At 36.3% G+C, this 18,671-nt stretch overlaps 3 protein-coding genes across 7 annotated transcripts; 2 read left to right on the top strand and 1 right to left on the bottom strand.

Annotated features, from left to right (window-relative positions):
• Positions 1-217: 217 nt before the first annotated feature.
• On the top strand, positions 218-1,930 carry LOC130748665 (heavy metal-associated isoprenylated plant protein 3-like). Of its 2 annotated transcripts, XM_057601903.1 has the most exons (5): positions 218-345; positions 445-595; positions 700-929; positions 1,024-1,111; positions 1,203-1,928. In XM_057601903.1, the coding sequence occupies exons 1-5, from the start codon at positions 337-339 to the stop codon at positions 1,574-1,576; spliced, it is 852 nt and encodes a 283-aa protein (XP_057457886.1). In that variant the 5' UTR covers positions 218-336; the 3' UTR covers positions 1,577-1,928. The 2 variants fall into 2 exon arrangements, with proteins under 2 accessions (XP_057457886.1, XP_057457887.1); XM_057601904.1 differs by lacking the exon at positions 218-345 and having other exon boundaries at positions 430-595; positions 727-929; positions 1,203-1,930.
• Positions 1,931-6,648: 4,718 nt separating this feature from the next.
• LOC130749311 (uncharacterized) lies at positions 6,649-9,153 on the bottom strand. Of its 4 annotated transcripts, none has more exons than XM_057602646.1 (5): positions 8,857-9,153; positions 8,422-8,671; positions 7,712-7,748; positions 7,265-7,582; positions 6,649-7,084 (listed from the first exon to the last, which is right to left on the bottom strand). In XM_057602646.1, the coding sequence occupies exons 2-5, from the start codon at positions 8,476-8,478 to the stop codon at positions 7,056-7,058; spliced, it is 441 nt and encodes a 146-aa protein (XP_057458629.1). In that variant the 5' UTR covers positions 8,479-8,671; positions 8,857-9,153; the 3' UTR covers positions 6,649-7,055. The 4 variants fall into 4 exon arrangements, 2 of the variants coding, with proteins under 2 accessions (XP_057458629.1, XP_057458630.1); XM_057602647.1 differs by having other exon boundaries at positions 7,265-7,573; XR_009022890.1 differs by lacking the exon at positions 7,712-7,748 and having other exon boundaries at positions 7,067-7,582.
• Positions 9,154-14,180: 5,027 nt separating this feature from the next.
• Positions 14,181-18,464, top strand: LOC130747097 (ABC transporter F family member 1). Its single transcript, XM_057599931.1, has 6 exons — positions 14,181-14,324; positions 14,431-14,662; positions 15,652-15,725; positions 15,833-16,043; positions 16,129-16,363; positions 17,007-18,464. Exons 2-6 carry the CDS (start codon positions 14,447-14,449, stop codon positions 18,062-18,064), a joined length of 1,794 nt encoding a protein of 597 aa, XP_057455914.1. The 5' UTR covers positions 14,181-14,324; positions 14,431-14,446; the 3' UTR covers positions 18,065-18,464.
• Positions 18,465-18,671: the final 207 nt, after the last annotated feature.

Here is an 18,671-nt window from a genome sequence, read left to right as displayed (position 1 = left end):
GGTAGTAGTACCTCTTGAACCAACCATATATTGATTTTATCCTACTTGCTCTCTAAGTAACATTTTCCTAATCTTATCTTATTACTCCTTAATTTATCATCTTAGTACTACTTCCTTTCTTTTCATCACACTCAAATAACAACTAGTTACCTAGACTAATTACCATGTTTCTTTCCAAAATAAGTAGTAAAATGGTGGTAAAAAAAAGGGGGTCCACTAAAAATAGCACAGTTATTATTCTTGTTAACAGTATAAATTCACCACTCACTTCCCTGGACTCATCAGTTACCATTCCATTTCACCACTACTCTCTGTAACCACCCTCTCCACTCCACGATGGGTCAGGTTCGTTTCCCTTCACCTCTCTCCTTTATTCTCTTCTTTACATTGCATTGCATTCTTCATTGCTAATACCAATTCCTCTAAATCATGTCGAAAAAGCAGAACAAAAACAAGAACAACAACAACAACGACAACAATCAAGGAAAGAAGAAGGAGGAGAAGAAGATAACACCCACCACCGTGGTGTTGAAAGTTGACATGCATTGCGACGGTTGCGCTTCCAAAATCGTTCGCTGCGTTCGCGGATTCCAAGGTATAATTTCCCCTTATTCAATCCATTTCATCAATCTCGTTTCAACGCTACATGATTTTTGGATTTTATTTATGTTTTTTGCGTTGATTGATTCGTAACCGAAGCGTTGAAATTGAACCTTCTTGTTGAAGGCGTGGAGAGCTTGACAGCCGACGGCGACGCCGGGAAGCTAACCGTCACCGGCATTGTCGACCCTGTCAAACTCCGGGACAAGCTCGCCGCCAAAACCAAGAAGAACGTCGAGCTCATCTCTCCACTTCCCAACAAGAAGGACAAGGAGAATCAGAATCAGAATCAAAACAATAAGAAATCTGAAGAGAAAAAACCAAAAGAGGTGATTCCATTTCACTTTTGTTTTCACATTCATTCAGTGCTCTGTTTCCTCTGTTTTTTGAGGTTTTGATTTTCGTGGTTGAATAATCGAGCAGCTTCCGGTGACGACGGCGGTGCTGAAGGTGGCGCTGCACTGTCAGGGTTGTATGGAGAGGATCAAGAAGATTGCGTTGAAGACGAAAGGTCGTTTCACCTTTCTGTTCAGTGTTCACTGATTCTGTTTCTCTCTGTTTTTTTGTTGTTGTTGACGGTTGTTTTTTGGTGGTGGGGACAGGGGTTTATGAGGTGGCGATTGATGAGGAGAAGGAGACAGTGACGGTGAAGGGAGCCATGGATGCGAAGGCAGTGGTGGCGAACTTGATGAAGAAGTTGAAGAGGAAGGTGGAGGTGGTTCAACCAAAGAAGGAGAAGGAAGGTGGTGGTGAAAAAGGAGACGGTGGTAAGAAGAAACAGAAGGGTGAGGAGGAGGAGGGTGGTGGCAAGGGGAAACCGGAGCATCAGAAGCAGAACAAGATGGTGGATTGGGCACCTGTTTATGGATATGGGCCTTACTGGTATGGCGGCGATGGTGATCACCACTACATGGGGCCATTGCACGCGCCGCAGATCTTCAGTGATGAGAATCCAAACGCGTGTTCTGTTATGTGAGTATGGAAAAAGGTTCATGAATCTGGCATTGCAGGAATTGATTTTGCTTTTGGGCACAGTTCTTCTTTTTTTTGTCTCTTGTTAACACATAGGTGAATTGTGTGCTTGATAGAAAAAGGGTGGGTTTTGTTATCTGATTAACTGATATGATACTAATTTGAGTAGTGAGTGTTAGGTGTTATGGTGTCTACTGTCCAATGCATGATGTAAATGACAAAAATGAAATATATTTCCCACTTTAGCAGCTACTTTTTGTTACAAATCAGAATCAAATTGATTTGCAATTGCAAATTCTCATATGCTATGGCTATGCTATGATGTTGTTGGCTATATAACCTTTCATTGTACCTATATGATTTGTATTTTTTGTCCTATTCATATCCATTCCTTCATGCCTGCCACATTCGTTAGTGGAACTTGAACCTGCCATGAGGATGAGGATGGAGGAAGGGAAATAGGGTCAGTTAGTACACTGCTCATTTTTTAACCTTTGCTACCAATTTTGTCCCTTTCCACCTACCCTTCAACTCTGCTACAAGAAATACTATTGGCTAATTTTGGGGTCTGATTATTGGTGCGTTGTTGAGGGGTTGAGGCAATGAGAAAACGTTTGGGGTATAAACAGTACTACTATAGCGATTCAGTTGCGTGGTCTGTTTCTGCATATAAAAGGCAAAGCAGGGTAATCAGGAATAAACCGTGGCACGGAAAAAAGTAACATAATTGGTACAAATTCGTAGAAGTGGGATTCTCATCTTGGCCACAACTTTGAATAATCATGGTGATATGATCGTTTCAAAATTTTCAGTCAAGGTGTAATTAATTAATTGATTGGAGTTTATGATCAAGTAACCAAAGTGATAAATAGGGACAATTTATGATGGTGTTTCGCATATAGAATCAATTTTGTTCACATAAATTCCCTAGGTAACCGAACAAGACCAGTTGATTCGTTGGTGGCATGATCAACTTTGAAAATTGGTATGGAAGATGATGAATTTTAAGTAGATCCCCTTTAGAGGTGATGAATTTAATGCTTTTAGACAGTTATAGATGAAATTCAGGCATTGTCTCTGAGTAAAGATGTAGTTTTGGGGTGAACTCAATATCAGTTTTGGGGTGCATTCAATTGGCATTGTTACAATTGTTAATTTGTTATTAATCTTCAGCCCCACTTTCTTAAGCTGGCATAACATAACTGTGGTCCTATTGAGCTGGGATCTTAAACTGTGATCTATCTTCTCTCTGGCTGAAGTAATGCCCCAGCTTTGATGGCATTTATGAAACTTCAAGCTATACCCGGTTCCCACAATTGCAATCCAAAACCACCGGTTAATTCACACTACTACTACATGAGAGTTTTGAATTTGATGTTTAATTACAACTTGTAATGTGGAATAAGGGCCGTACATAAAAGGGTTTTGAATTTGGTACATTTGGTATATAATTTGTACTCTCTCCGTTCCAAAACTATTGTAATTTTATCTTTTTTGTTTTGTTCCAAAATTATTGTTGTTTTATATTTTCAAAGCATTTTATCTCATTCTCTTCCATCCAGTGGCGGAACTAGGAAAAATAATATGAGGGGGCTAAAATAAAATATGAAACATAAATATAAAGTTTTTTATTTGGAATGAACTCAAATATACACAAAAATTAATTACTAAAATAAATTATATACTCATTGAAAATTTATTATAAGTTATATTAATGATGTTGGAAATTTACTAGTTCATTTTTTACAAATGTTTCTCTTGAAAAAACATATAAATTTGGCAAAATGGAAGTATTATTTAAAAAAAAACCTTCTAAGAGAGTTTTTAACCACCAAGAAATATTTTAATTCTTGAACTAATTAATTGTATAAAATTTATTAAGTATTAATAAGTGAATTTTTTTTTGTTACAATTAATAAGTGAATTTACATAATAGCAAGAAAAAGTAAGTTTGTTAAAATGGAATATTAATCAAAAAATCACTTGGGGAGGATTTGAAGACACAACCTAATAGTCACAAAGCACAGTTACCAACCACTGGGACAACACATATCATCTGACAAATCATGCATCTTCATATATATATAACAAATAAAACATGACTTTGGGGGGGCTGCAGCCCTCCCCTGTCTCAACGTGGCTCCGCCACTGCTTCCATCCATACCCCTCTCAACTACCACCTCTTATTTCCACCAATCACAATTCTCACCAATTAGTTAACCAATGATTTTCATTATCTCTCTTTCATATAACTCATATTAAATAAGGGTGTTTCAGTCAAATTATAACATTAATTAATGAACTCTTAAACTTAGTGAAAAAACTAAAACTACAATAGTTTTGGAACGGAGGGAGTAGTTTATAAAAGGGAACGGGAGCAAACATGCTCCTCTTTCTTATTTGGTATCCACTTAACTTAAGGTGAAAAGAAAGATTGATAATCATTTCTTCCTTTTTGGCAAGGATTAGAAAGGAAACAATCCCTTTCTCTCTATTAAATTTATCCATTTCATTAGACGAAGAGTAGCTACGAAAAAGGTTAACATGAGAGCGTCTCCATCACTTGGTTTCTTTCATTGTAGCAACTTAGGTACCCTTCGAGAGAAGTTATATTTGCCAAGTCATACCACCAATTGCTCCATGTGGCAGCTGGTTGGAAGTTGATTTTGTGAGATAAGTGAAAGAGTAATGATATATACACACATCATCTTTTAAACACTTCATTTCCACCTATTTTTGTTTCTACCTCTCTCCTTTTATCATCTATCACATCTCATATTTTCTCTCTCTTACTTTTTCTTTTTTTCCTATCTCTCTCCTCCTCCACCTTCTTCCACCTCAAAATGAGGTGTGAAGAAAACATTTTCCATAAGTGAAATAGAGATAAGGCAAACTTTTGCATGTTGTTTGGTGAGAGACAGTTATAATGCTGTTTCTCTCACAACCAATAAATGAATGCCAAGTGGATGCTTATGCCATATCATTTAAACTTATATAATTCTTAAATTGGTCCTCCAATTATTTGTATTATAAATTTTACAATATAGTAAAAATAGATTTATTTTTTCAGGAAATGATTATTTTCTCGTTTAGAAATTGATTTTACCTTTAATTTAATCATTTCAAAATCACTGGTGTCAAAAAAAAGTTTGAAAATCACTTTAACCTACTCCTCCTCCGCCGCCGCCGTGTTTCATCTTCCGGTCAAGCCCAAAAGCACCGCTGCTGCTGCCGCTGCAAGCCCTTCTCTGCTGCAACTTCTTCTCAAGCCTAGAAGCACTGCTGCCGCTGCAAACCCTCCTCTGCCGCAAGCCCTCCTCTACCGTGAAGAACCTCATCCCCACAAGCCCCTTTTCGTCTGAAGATCATCTAATTCGTTGTGTGCACGGTATTCCCTGACCTCCTCCTGCTTCTATTTCTTTTCTTTACTTTTATGAGTTATTTGGGTCTGTAGTTGATTTTAAGTGTTAGAAACATAATGGTCTTCCTTCACATGACACCTTCATACCAAATGTATTGGTGGATGATACATCATGTTAAGAGGGGCAAATACCCCACTTTAAGACTTCCAGAGAGGAAAATTAACGAGGTTGTACAATTTTGAAGAGCTGGTTATGATGGTGGGTATCCACACACACGGGGAAGAAGTTTGGTGGAGTTTATTTTTTTATGATGAGTGGAACGTGATTGAGTGATGCGAAGCCACAATCATTTTTTTGTCCCTCTCATTATCTAATTTCCTTTTGTTTTTCTCTCAAAATTAAGTGTTGAATTTGAACTTAAAAAATAAGAATTGAAAATTGAGAACCCTTGTGGTGAATAAAGTGGTGGGTTTTTGTGATGATGAAGGTGAACACTGGTGTGTGTTGATATTGTGGTGGCTGAATATTTAGGTGAAATTCTAAGTGGTGCTTAGAAACTCATGTACTTCTTCAATTTGGAACAAATCTAATCTAGAGATATTAACAACTACTGGCAGCATAAACCAGTTAAGGATACTACAGCATAATCCAATCTAGAGATCAACAACTACTGGAGATATTTTGCTGATTTTATTGAACTATCAATGGCAGACCTGGAAAATGTCTTCTTTAGGGAGTATATATAAGAGAGACTAGAAAGCAAACACATACTGTTAAACTAGCATGTTTTGGGTTGGGTTTGACTAATGCTTTGCTTTAGTTGTAGGTTTTACAATTTCAAGTATCATGTATTGGAGATAAGCATTTTATCATCATTAATATCAGCTTGGTTCAACTTTTTTTAGGCGTCTTGGATGGTCTCCTTGTGGTCATTTTATCACCACCACACATGGTTTCCAGAAGCCAAGGAATTCTGCCTCTGTGCTAGAGAGAGGTGAATGGTCTGCAACATTTGATTTCCCAGGACACAATGCACCAATCGTTGTGGTGAAGTTCAACCATTCTATGTTATGAAGGAATATCTCTAATGCTCAGGAAGTGAAGTCTGTGCATGTTGGGTGGACCAATTGGTACCTCTAAGACTGGAAGAAAAGAGGCGCAGCCTTACAATATTATTGCCATTGGTAGTCAGGATCAAACTATAACAGTGTGGACTACTTCAAGTCCCCGCCCTTTATTTGTGGCTAAGCATTTTTTTACTCAGGCTAAGCATTTTTTATGACAGTAGGAACTTCTGTTAAACCAGATTCTTTAATTTGTAAATTCTATTAAGCCTTGGATAAAATGCCAATAAATTTTAGAGGAGCAAGTTGAAATTGTGATAGTTTCTACTGTATAGAAAAGCAGAGTTGTTCTCCATTAAAATGAGTGGTTGATGAGCTATTTGATAGTTCTATATTGTTAGAAGTATTTAATGTTTTTCCGTCTCAATCTAATCTTGAAAAATAGCTTCAGCAGTCCGTACTAAATATGCCTACAATCACTAAAAAAGAAAGAAAACTTATATTACATCACACTCTTAAAACAACTGATGAAGCTGCTTGGGCATTTGCCCACACGTTTTCTTCTTAGAAAATAAAGCTGTCATACAAATCAATCATTCTTGTGGTATAAGGTATAACTGAAAAACTGTTTTCATGCAACAGTGAAGCTTCTTTAAAAGTTCATAGTTTGGAGTACTAAAGTTGACAAAGGATTAGATTTCAAGTCGCGTTTTTTTGCAATCAAAACTTGTTACATCATTGTGCAACTACTGAAGTTCAATAGTGCATATTCAATAAGAGTACATAATTGATAATTCATATTCATATTCAACCTATTCTACATAATAATCTTCACGCATTAGCTTTGCACTTTCAATCTTGAAACTTCAATCAAGATGGAAAACTTCAATAAAGATGTTTATAACATAATCACCCCTTCCATGAGAAGTCTCTTTAATCTGATGCCATTATATGACTCGTTAAAGTGAATATCTTTTGCATGAGTTGAGGTAGAAGATGACATTCTGAAATGCTTTTGTGTTGATCCCATTCCCTACCGCATCACATACGGTGATACTCACACTGTGATTTCAGAAAGGACAATTGCTACAATATGGAATACAAATAAAGAGTTCAGAATCATCAATAAAAGAAAAGACAATTGCTGCAACATGGAATCCCATTAACAGCAAGAGCAGAACTAAAAGAAAGGAGAAGAAAAAAGTACAACAAGACCCATCAAAATAATAGAGCAGATACCACACTCCCTTCGACCAAACTACACACCTCGATAGAGAATTCCTACTGCCCCTCCACAGCACCAGTAGACAGGTTTAATGCATTGAATCGGGTTCGAAACCCATTCAAAGAAGGAAGAGGAAAATCCTTGGAGTCCAGCCGTAATCCAGTTCCATGAACAAATTTGTACCATCTCAAACAATCTTTCTATCTCCATCTCCACCTCTCTAAACACCAGGTTGTTTCTGCCATTCCACACGGTCCATATAACAGCAAGCCAGACCACCTTCCACAATTTATTCTGCCGCCTATTAAGCCCCATCAACTCAAATTGCAGCAAATGAACATGGCTATTACCTGGGAGAACTGTGACATTAGTAACGAGGATGTCAATATCCTATATATTTGCTTAAATCAAAACCATTATTCCCATTTGAGAAGCAGTCAAGCAAGATATTACATTGATGGTCAAAAAAAATTCTAAAACAACAATACCATATGTGTTGAACATCAAGAATGAAGATTGGAGATTCTGAAACAAAGTGAAAAACAAGATTTGTCATTAATATATCAATGCCACTCATTTGAGAGTTCCTTTGCTTAAAGCTTTATTGAGATATGTGAAAATTAATTTTCTCAATATTATGTAGCTATTAAAACAATTCAATTTTCAACCTATGATGCCAGTCAAAGAAAATCAGAATTTCTTATACTCCCTCCGTTCCAAAACTATTGTAGTTTTAGCTTTTTTGTTTTGTTCTAAAACCATTGTTGTTTTACATATCTAAAGCATTTTATCTCATTCTCTTCCATTCATGCCCTTATTTAATATTGTATCTCCCAAGTACCACCTCTTATTTCCACCAATCACAATTCTCACCAATTAGTTGACCAATGATTTTCATTCTCTCTCTTTCATATAACTCATATTAAATAAGAGTTTTTTAGTCAAATTATAACATCAATTAATGAACTCTTAAACTTTGTGAAAAAACTAAAACTACAATAGTTTTGGAACGGAGGGAGTAAGAGAGGTACAATCAAGTGTGCATGCATCTACTACAATTTACCCGAGGTAGTATTACATGACCCACAACCAATAATTTCATGTGTATGTATGTCCTAGTCTACAACACCAAAATTTTCAGTAAAAAGGAAAATTCATCAAACTTATGCACAATGTGATTGTAGCTCAAGTGGGATACCATGTAATGAGTCAATAACAAGTTCACAACCAGTATTGGAAGACGAGCTCTTTGCATATCTGGCTGACTTGGAAGTAACTCCACTATATAGGAACACAATGGACGCCCTCAATGGTTGTTCCCTCACTTATTAAGTGCCTCTTATGAACTGAACCATCAACTGCTGCCATGTATCTAAATGTGGTGTTTCAAAGAAAGTGAGCTTTCATAGGTGTGAAAGATTTTCTTCGTCTCAGATCAGTAACTGAAACTGAGGTAAATCAAACACAAGAAATCAGCTGAACCATCAAATTGCAGATAAAATCACACTGCAAAAGAAATTACTTTGGAACCTAAAATAACAATACTTTGGAACCTAAAGAGGCAGTAAAAGAAATTAAACTAAAAATATATGAAGAGAAGTGTTGGTATTGATTGCCCAGTAAAAATATCTACCTGTGATAGGAGCGTACATAGGCTGGCAAGTTTTTGCCAGAGGCGTGCTTGCGACGGATGAGGTGAATCTTGTCTGATGAAAAGGGGCTTGGGGAGGCGGGGGAGGGCGCCTTGCACCAGATGATCCGTTTGGGGCAGAGGAGATACTTCAGCTGAGGAGGCCTATAAGTTGGAACACGGTGGTGGAAGCAAATCGCGGTGGTGAACCGCCGCGACTGGAACCACCACCGGCGAGAAAGCTGCGGCTGAAGAGAGAACATGATGAAGCAGAAATGTTTTAGGTTAATGAATGTGTTTCACAAATTTTATTTTAGGTTTATTTTGATTTTTCTAAGTTCAAAAGTAATTAAAAAATGTAAATAGTTGGAGGATAAAATGCAAAACTGAAAGAAGTTTAGGGACCTAAATTTGAAACATTAAAAATTACTAGTCAAATGGATGACATGGCAGTCTAGTAAACTTGGCATCTTGCTATTGGCTAATAAGTGGGGGGCATTGCTGTTGTTTAAAACACAAACAGCATTTTTAAGTTTGCCTAGATATAAATGGTAAAAAAAATGAGGTTATGAAATCAATTTAAGAAATTTTAATGAGTTTTCGCCTTAGAGTAAAGTATTAGTTAAATAGCTTAAAGTAAAAAAAAAAATTGCATTTTGGGGGGTTTATAAAGATGATATGAAACTTGTTTTTACAACTTTTTATGAATTGCATGAGCATGCCCATTATGGGTTTATAATCATTTAGAAACTTTGACGAGAAAAGGAGAGAAGATGATTTTCAAGGAGGAGATTTTGGGGAAGATTTGTAGATTGCTTTTAATGAAAGAACTTGGTAATGGAGTTACATGATTGAACAATTGTTTAAAAAAGAAGTATCAATGTCTCATGTAATGTTTCTCACTCACATTTCTTTTATAGTTGATAATCTAGTAATATCTTATTTACTTGATGAATAAAAGGGATGATGTAATATTTTTCCCTTGCGCTTGTTTTTTCTCATAGTACACATCCTTCAAATTTTTCATGTCATCTTGTAGATATGATTTGAACACCCACCAAGTAGTGACCGAAGTCATAAAATAAACCCTTTGGGTTATGCTAAGCATGAAGTACCGAACACAAGCCTAGACCAACATGTCAAGCACAAACCTTGTAATAATCCAAGCCCAAACCTTAATCAAAATCAAGCATAAGCAATAGTAGTAAGGGCTATTTGGCATGACGATTGATTTTCCATATTGCTCAAAGTTTTCTGCAAGTGTTTGTTGACTTTTTTCTCCAAGATTGGGCTATTGGAAATGTTGTTCTGAGACTATTTTTAAAGGACTATTTTGACGAATACTTCTATTATTTATTTTGTAGGTAATTTGTTTGTTGCATTTTAGCGATTCAGTTACGCACCAAGTGGCTCCTCGATGGGTGGCTACCGAGAAGCCTCGTGCAAATTGGTTGTTCTAAATGTGGATGATAGCTCTTTGGGTAATCCTGATGTTGTATGTTTTGTTAGCTTGGTTCAAAATGGCCTTGGTGGTTGGCTGAAGGAATTTAGTAGTAACATTGGTGTCTATGATATTCTGGAAGCCGAGCTTCTTGCCAATCTTCATGGCTTGCTTATGTGTTGGAGTACGAGGTTCAAGAAGATTATTCTTTTTTCAGACTATTTGCATGCTCTTCTGCTTGTAGCAATAATGTTCCAGAGTTTCACCAATACTCTTCTATCATTTGGAGCATTTGGAAGCTTGTTGCCTCTCAAAACATGCGGCGTCTCTAGTTAAGGATATCAATAGGTTTGAACAAGTCCACCTAAAGCATGTGTTTACAGAGGTAACTCGGTTGCGGATGCTTTTGTTAAGAATGACATGGGGTTGTTGATTCCTGTCAAGATCTATGATTTTATTCCCTTATTATTTGACTCTTGTAACATACTTTTTGTAAGTGGTGAGATTCTGTAATTTGGACTTCTAGCCTGGATCTGAATAAAAAAAAAAAACTTGTTGCAAAAGATTGCATTGTTTGAATATTCTTGCTATTTTTTTTTAGCTAAACTTGGGCTACATCTTCCTTTAAATTTATTGTCCTTCATTCTCCTCTTTCGGGATTGATTGTTGACCTTTGTAAGGATTATGAGGGGGTCACTACTGTTAGGGAGTAGACCTATGAGATCATTAAAGAAAATCAAGAACTGTGATCGGATATTTATGCTCCCGTTCAGAGTGAACTAAAAGAGCAGAATTGACTGAGTAAGAACCACCATTTTCCTTATGTTAACCCTAAGCATTGGTCAATCTTTACAGCTTGACTTTCTTTTTGTTTGAAAAACAAATGCTATAGTTTAGATAGGTGGGTCGAGAATATCTGTATGTCAATTATAAGCACTCTGATGTAGCATAGCACTGTAACCACTGTTGAAGCTTTCCTTCCTTGCCGTAGGAATCCTATCTACTTATTCCATTCCATTCCGATTCCGAATATGTGTAAGGCGGTGTTCAGTGGCGGAACTAGAAATTTTAGGAAGCATAGGCAAATTTTTTGATTAAGTCCCTAAACTTTGCCTTCCTTTAAATTTTGCCTTTTCTCTAATTTTTTTTTTGGCAAAAATACCTACCTAGTCCAAAGAGATTTTTTTTTTTCTTTGAGCCAGGGCATTGGACCTACCAAGCCCTGTGGTAGGTCCGCCACTGGCGGTGTTCATTGTTACATGTGTTTCATATGTGAAATATTCCTAACCACATGACTTACCTTGAGTCCTTGATTGGTACCGAAAAATTAAATAAATGTATGGCCCAAGTTCATGTTAACCCATCTAAAAAAACAAAGGTTCATGTTAACCAAAATTCATTTTATAGCCCATTCAAATCTGTTAAACCAAATTTCCAAAAGACTTAAAATATTTATACACTAACATAGATAAATTTTACATAATCAACTAATTAAAATATGCCATCTTACCGTATAATAACTAAATCTAAAATTAATTTTTTTAAAGTGATAGTAAATGATTTAAAGTCTGGGTAAAAATGTTTATAATTTGTTTTCCGATGTAACAAAAAAATGTTTATAATTTAAGTCCATATATTACTACTAAAACTAGTGTTTTTTCCCGTGCGTTGCACGGGGAATATGTTTATTGTATTTGATATATCAATTAATCATGAATGTGATCCTGTAAATATGTAGTAAATTAGGCTTGAGACTTTTCCTAATTTAAAGAGATAATAAAAACGGTTTCAAGGTTTGTTTTGGAAATAAATTTAGTAAGGAGTAACCCAGGTAAATCTTAGATAATTAGGGCAAATCTTTTAAAATTCGGTTTCAAGATAAAATAACATAACATAAGAGAATCTATCAAATAGAATGACACGTGAATTTTTTTTTTATGAGAATGACACCTGAAATTTTTTTTAGAGTATTAATTAATATAAGATAAAAATAAACAACCTAAATCGTAATTAATTTATACTCTAAAAATAACTCTAAAATAAAATTAAATATTTCCTAAAATTAACATTAAATAAATAATAAGATAAATTAAGATAAAATCAAGAAATAAACAACCTAAATCCTAATCAAATCTAAAATTTAAAAAGGTAATAAATAAAGGTAGATAAAAACTAAAAAAATCTAGCAAATTACAATAAAAACTCATAAAATCATGAATTAATTAAAAATCCGAAATTTCAATAAAAATACCATAAAAATTAATTAATAATCTAAAAATAAATAAAAAATAAATTAAGATAAAATCAAGAAATAAACAACCTAAATCCTAATCAAATCTAAAATTTAAAAATGTTTTTTTTATGAGAATTAACCTGAGAATGACACGTGAATTTTTTTTATGAGAATTAACGTGAGAATGACACGTCACTCAGAATTAACGTGAGAATGACACGTCATTAAATCAGCCTGATAGAAGTTCTTCTTTTCTAATATATATTGATATTGATATTGATATTGATTGATATTGATATTGATTGACTGATATTGATATTGATTGATATTGATTGATGATTGATTGATTCTTTATAAAAAAAATATAAAAAAAATATAAAAAAATATAAAATAACCATAACTCTCATAGTCATCTTCTTTCACGTACTTTATTATTAAACACACGAGGCTGTTTTATTAGTTTAGAATAAATATCAAAATCCTCACTTCGCAAATGTGGTCTCATATTATGTTCTACTGGTGAAATTGTATCATGTCAATTAAAACTTACTCAAGTAAAATTATTGATTAGACAAGTTCAGTCAAATCACTGTAAGAATGTTGAGAAGGGAGGAACATAGAACTTCCTGCTTGTTTATAGGAGGTCTTGGAGCTCCTTCATAAGTAGCACTTGGGAGGGTTTATGCGATAACACTCTAATGTCTAAGTTAACAACTAGGTGAAGAAGAAGATGATGCAACTAAGTGTTGAGAAAAATGTATGTACCTGATGATCTTTTTAGGACTTGCATTTTATGTGTTTGCATCGGTTTAAGATACCATAGAGGCAATGAGTGCTTGGTACGGTTTCCAAGGTCAACCATTGGATCTTCTGCAGCTCGCAGGGATTGAAGGGGCTCAGATAAGTGCGTGGAAGTTGTTCGTAGTCCTGCATCTATGCTTGAGGCTAGTGTGAAAGACCTCTATAGGACAAGGAGAAGTGACACAAAAGCCCTCGATCATGAGACAAGGGACGAGTGTGGGTCGTGACAAGCGTGTCAAGGAATGGTGAGGCTGAAAATGATCGGGAACGAGGTGTGATCCGGAGGCGGTGTAGGATGATCAGTTTCAGGTCCATTCTAACCAACCATCGAAACAGTAACCCCCCACCCCGACTCTAGCGCATAGTCGAGTGGGGGCCAAGAGGCTTCGATAGTTATGGAATGATGTCGTCATCAGATTAGGTGAGAGTGCAGCTAGAGTGGTCGGACAAAACATCTAACACCATATAAGTGCACTTCCTAGTTTTTAATTAACATGATGTAATTTTATTAATTGAGACATAAATAAAACATAATTTGAATGAAATGGGATTGTGATCCATAGAAGATAAACCCTAAAATGTTACTTTAATCCTACACATTCTACTTTTCAAATTGCCAAATTCTACCTTAACAAGTGAACAGAAAGTAACTTTATATTTCTCCTAAGACCAAAAATTTGTAGCATTTTAGTGATGAAAGATCTTGGTCGGATTCCTTTTCAATAGCTAACCAAAGAGGAAAATGCCCTTATAGTGACTAAGATATTTTTCTCTACCACATTCCACAATTTCTATTATTCTCCATTATAATATTATTTTCCCCCACCTAACGGGTTTTAAGGTAGCTCCATATCGAACACGTGGAACCTCACACCACTATATATTCCAAACCTCACCCTACTCCACCAGAAGCCTCGAACCCTAACCCCTCTTTCTGCTTCTCTTCTCTCGCGAAATCTTCACCTCACTAGATCTGTTCTCTATTCTCGATCCAAGGTTCGCAGTTCATGCTTTCGATTCCGATTTCGATTTTGATTTTGGTTTTTCTCTTTTTCGCGTTGTTGTTTGTGGTTTGAATTCTCAGTTTGTTGTTACTGTGCAGAGATTAGAGGTTGAAGATGGTGTCTGACGCGAGCAAGAAGAAGGCGGCACAGAAGAAAGCGGCCGCGGCGGCTAAGAGAGGAGGCAAGGCGGCTACCGCTGCGGCTTCGTCGAAAGCGGCGGCGTCTGACAAGGCTGCCGACAAGCTCGCTAATGGAATTGCGGATATGCAGATTTCCGATAGGACCTGTACCGGCGTCCTCTGTTCGCATCCTCTCTCGAGGGATATTCGGGTGAGTTAACCTATTACTCTTTCATCATCATCATCAACGTGCCTATGCCTGTATTACAAATCATGAAATGGAAAATTCAATTTTAGTTGATTTTTATGTATAAAAGTTGATGTAGAGTGTTTGATTTGATTTTGTGTATTTGGTGTTATGTTTCTTCTGGTGATTTGCTCATATTGTTGCCTCTGTTAGATTTAAACTGAAGCAATTATTCAATTCATGTATGTAACTCTGATGGTAAAGTAAAATTTTGAACTTGTTTGGGGTGGTTGAAAGAAACTGGTTTCTGAAGGTTTGAATCTGGTGTTTTGCTGCAATTGTTATTAAAGGATGCAAATACATATTTACCTGTGCCTAAAGCGCTTAGCTAGTTTGGCAAACATGCATTTGTTTCTGTGTGTAGCTTTATTGTAGAACATACTGATAGTGGCATGTTATTATGAAAGGTCTGAGTTCATGTTGAAAAGCTTTTTATTGTGGTCTAATGGTTTATTTGGATTTTTCCTTTTGGCATCTTATAAGAGTTCTGCCTTGATTCTTCAATTTAACATGTTCTGGTGTACTTTTGTGATGCTATACTTTCATTGTCCCTCTGGTAAAAGGAAAGCAATGAATAATCTTTCCCAGAAGTTCTGGGCCAGAACCTTCATTAGTCATTAATCAAATTTCCTGAAGCTGGAGTGTATAAGTTTTCTAAAACGTGATAGCATTCTTAGTTGAGTGTAGTCTTACTTCTAGCTTATTATTGTTGGTGTGTGTATATGTATTTGAGTGCCTAGCCAGACAGTTGGGTATGAATCATTGACGTTCTACCATGTAGCCAAGGTAAAAAAAACTTGGTTCTCCTTTGTGAATGTAAATTAGAGGTAGGGAATTGTAATATTTTGCCATAAAAGAGGATAGCCTGAAATATGATTTGTAGCTAATTGAATTGTCGATGCATTTCGAGTTAACTGTGTTGTATTGACGTATGTGCATTGCTGATATTACAGATAGAATCTCTATCAGTTACTTTTCATGGACATGATCTGATAGTCGATTCTGAGTTGGAGCTGAATTATGGAAGGTTTGTCTATCCATTTGTTCAGACTGCAGACTTTTATATAGGGTGCTAACATTTGTAACTGCAATATTTATTTATTAGTGATTGTGTTTTCTTTGAATTATTTTCAGACGTTATGGGTTGCTTGGGTTAAATGGTTGTGGAAAATCTACCCTGCTTACAGCAATAGGTCACCGAGAACTTCCTATACCAGAGCACATGGATATTTATCACCTTACCAGGGAGATTGAAGCCTCTGACATGTCTGCATTGGAAGCTGTCGTGAGCTGTGATGAGGAAAGGTTGAGATTGGAGAAAGAAGCTGAAACTTTGGCAGCACAGGTATGTTTAATTATTGTGACAACTGAACTTTTACACCACTGTTTTGTTGTTGAATGGCTTCATACTTGATTTATTTTTTTCACAGGATGATGGGGGTGGTGAAACTCTCGAACGTATTTATGAACGATTAGAAGCCTTGGATGCATCAACTGCAGAAAAGCGTGCTGCTGAAATTTTACACGGTCTTGGGTTCGACAAAAAGATGCAGGCAAAGAAGACTCGTGATTTTTCTGGTGGCTGGAGAATGAGGATTGCTTTAGCACGAGCTCTATTTATCAACCCGACCATTCTTCTACTTGATGAACCAACCAATCACCTTGGTATTCCTCCTTCCATATAAGAATTTATACTGTCTTTAAGTCTTAATAGTTATTATTACCTTGTCATGCTTTATGCATTGATTTTTTCGTATAATGATTTTTTCTGCTTGGCTTACTTGTGATTTTGAATTGAAGGGCTGGTGGATTCCTTATCTGTTGTTTAAATTATGTCTACCAAATAAATTAGGCCTTGTGAAGTTTTTGCTGCAACATTTTCTTCGTTTCTCCTGTGATGAAGGAATGCCATGGTGGTTATACTTAAAGATAGTATAATATATTTATATTATGGTTGGTCTGTGAATGCAGTATCCAATAATATGATTCTAACAACTCTTGATTATTTTGCACTTATCTTGTTCAATTCTCCTTCTCTGTCCACCTTTGGCTGCATTCTATCTCTGCATTATCATATCATTATGTGGTGGTCGCATTTATCCTAATGCAAGTGATGCAATCTTAACTTGGAATTATGGGTGTCACCTGGGTTATTCTTTCAAATTAAATTCTAGCTATTGGTTTTTTCCTGTATTTTATTTTAATTGCGTGATGTTCTTACATTTTTTTGAAACATCTGTATTTATGTTCGATCTTTATGTGGAGAGTATTGGTGGGTTCCTAATTATCTTACAAAATGTGTTTTCAGATTTGGAAGCTTGTGTGTGGCTGGAGGAGAGTTTGAAGAATTTTGACCGTATTATGGTTGTGATTTCACATTCCCAGGATTTTCTTAATGGTGTCTGCACGAATATCATTCACATGCAAAGCAAACAATTGAAGATGTATACTGGTAATTATGATCAATATGTTCAGACACGATCTGAACTGGAAGAGAACCAGATGAAGCAGTACAAGTGGGAGCAGGAACAGATTTCCAACATGAAAGAATACATTGCCCGATTTGGGCATGGATCAGCAAAATTAGCTCGCCAAGCTCAGAGTAAGGAGAAAACTCTTGCAAAAATGGAGCGGGGTGGACTTACAGAGAAGGTAGCAAGAGACTCAGTTTTGGTATTCCGCTTTGTTGACGTGGGAAAACTTCCACCACCTGTGCTCCAGTTTGTTGAAGTGTCATTTGGTTACACTCCTGATAATCTCATCTACAAGAACATTGACTTTGGAGTTGATTTAGACTCCAGGATTGCTCTTGTTGGACCCAATGGAGCTGGGAAGAGTACATTACTGAAACTAATGACAGGTGAATTGGGTCCTACAGATGGCATGGTTCGACGCCACAATCACCTTCGCATTGCACAATATCACCAGCACTTGGCTGAAAAGCTGGACATGGAAATGTCTGCTCTTCTGTATATGATGAGAGAGTACCCTGGAGTTGAGGAAGAGAAGATGAGAGCAGCTATTGGGAAGTTTGGACTGTCGGGCAAAGCGCAGATCATGCCTATGAAGAACTTATCTGATGGGCAGAGGAGCCGTGTGATATTTGCATGGTTAGCTTATAGACAGCCTCAGATGCTACTTTTGGATGAACCAACTAATCATTTGGATATTGAAACAATTGACTCACTGGCTGAAGCATTGAATGAATGGGATGGTGGTCTGGTGCTTGTTAGCCATGATTTTAGGCTCATAAACCAGGTAGCCCATGAGATATGGGTGTGTGAAAATCAAGCTGTGAAAAAATGGGAGGGTGGTATTATGGACTTCAAGCGACATCTCAAGGCAAAGGCTGGTTTATCTGACTAAAGTGAAGAAGATAGTTAGATGGGTGTTGCTGCTGCTGCTGTTTAACGATTAAGAACTTATAGCACAATGTAGGGTGGGTGTTGCTGCGTATAAGTGGATTTCTATAATGGTGATAATAGTTGAGTTGATTGGCAAGGAACCGGTGTAGAAATCGGTTCAAACTTTTTTTGTGCCGAGAAGTCCTTTCACCCCCGTAAGATTGGTATTATTTTTGTTTTTCATTATTTGTTGCGCTTATCAAATTTGGTTGCTTGGTTGATAACCAGCATGATAGATAACATAGTAGATGTGATACCTATCTGAATCTACTAGTTGTACACGGCTTAATTTATGAACCATATGTGTTGTACCGAGAGCATTATTTTTACGGTAATATAAACTCTCATTTTTCTGCTAATAATTCTTCATCCTGGGTAAGTTCTCTTAGTTTGCTTGCAAGAGAAAATTATCATGGGTACCCCATCTGAAAGATTTGTTTAACGGATGATTGAGTGATAGCCTGTTCATATTATTTCCAAATCTCCTTCCAGAACCAAAATCTGCTGACAAAGCATCACCATGAGCAGAAATATACCCAACCACTTCTATTGAGACCACAACCATCTTG

The sequence above is a fragment of the Lotus japonicus genome, chromosome 3, assembly GCF_012489685.1.
Source record: "Lotus japonicus ecotype B-129 chromosome 3, LjGifu_v1.2".
NCBI classification, from domain to species: domain Eukaryota; kingdom Viridiplantae; phylum Streptophyta; class Magnoliopsida; order Fabales; family Fabaceae; genus Lotus; species Lotus japonicus.
The sequence above is the reverse complement of the archived record's forward strand: the minus strand, read 5'-3'. Positions and strand labels throughout refer to the sequence as shown.

What these genes read in the sequence shown, in the direction of transcription:
- LOC130749311 (XM_057602646.1), bottom strand. Translation starts at nt 8,478, where the DNA reads ATGCAAAGAGCTCGTCTTCCAATACTGGTTGTGAACTTGTTATTGACT. An exon ending in TGTTATTGACTCATTACATG is followed by an intron (nt 7,749 to 8,421) that starts GTATCCCACTTG and finishes ACTTTGTTTCAG; the next exon opens with AATCTCCAATCTTCATTCTT. An exon ending in CTTGATGTTCAACACATATG is followed by an intron (nt 7,583 to 7,711) that starts GTATTGTTGTTT and finishes CTAATGTCACAG; the next exon opens with TTCTCCCAGGTAATAGCCAT.
- LOC130747097 (XM_057599931.1), top strand. Translation starts at nt 14,447, where the DNA reads ATGGTGTCTGACGCGAGCAAGAAGAAGGCGGCACAGAAGAAAGCGGCC. An exon ending in CTGAAACTTTGGCAGCACAG is followed by an intron (nt 16,044 to 16,128) that starts GTATGTTTAATT and finishes TTTTTTTCACAG; the next exon opens with GATGATGGGGGTGGTGAAAC. An exon ending in TGAACCAACCAATCACCTTG is followed by an intron (nt 16,364 to 17,006) that starts GTATTCCTCCTT and finishes ATGTGTTTTCAG; the next exon opens with ATTTGGAAGCTTGTGTGTGG.
- LOC130748665 (XM_057601903.1), top strand. An exon ending in CTGCGTTCGCGGATTCCAAG is followed by an intron (nt 596 to 699) that starts GTATAATTTCCC and finishes TCGTAACCGAAG; the next exon opens with CGTTGAAATTGAACCTTCTT. An exon ending in AAGAGAAAAAACCAAAAGAG is followed by an intron (nt 930 to 1,023) that starts GTGATTCCATTT and finishes ATAATCGAGCAG; the next exon opens with CTTCCGGTGACGACGGCGGT.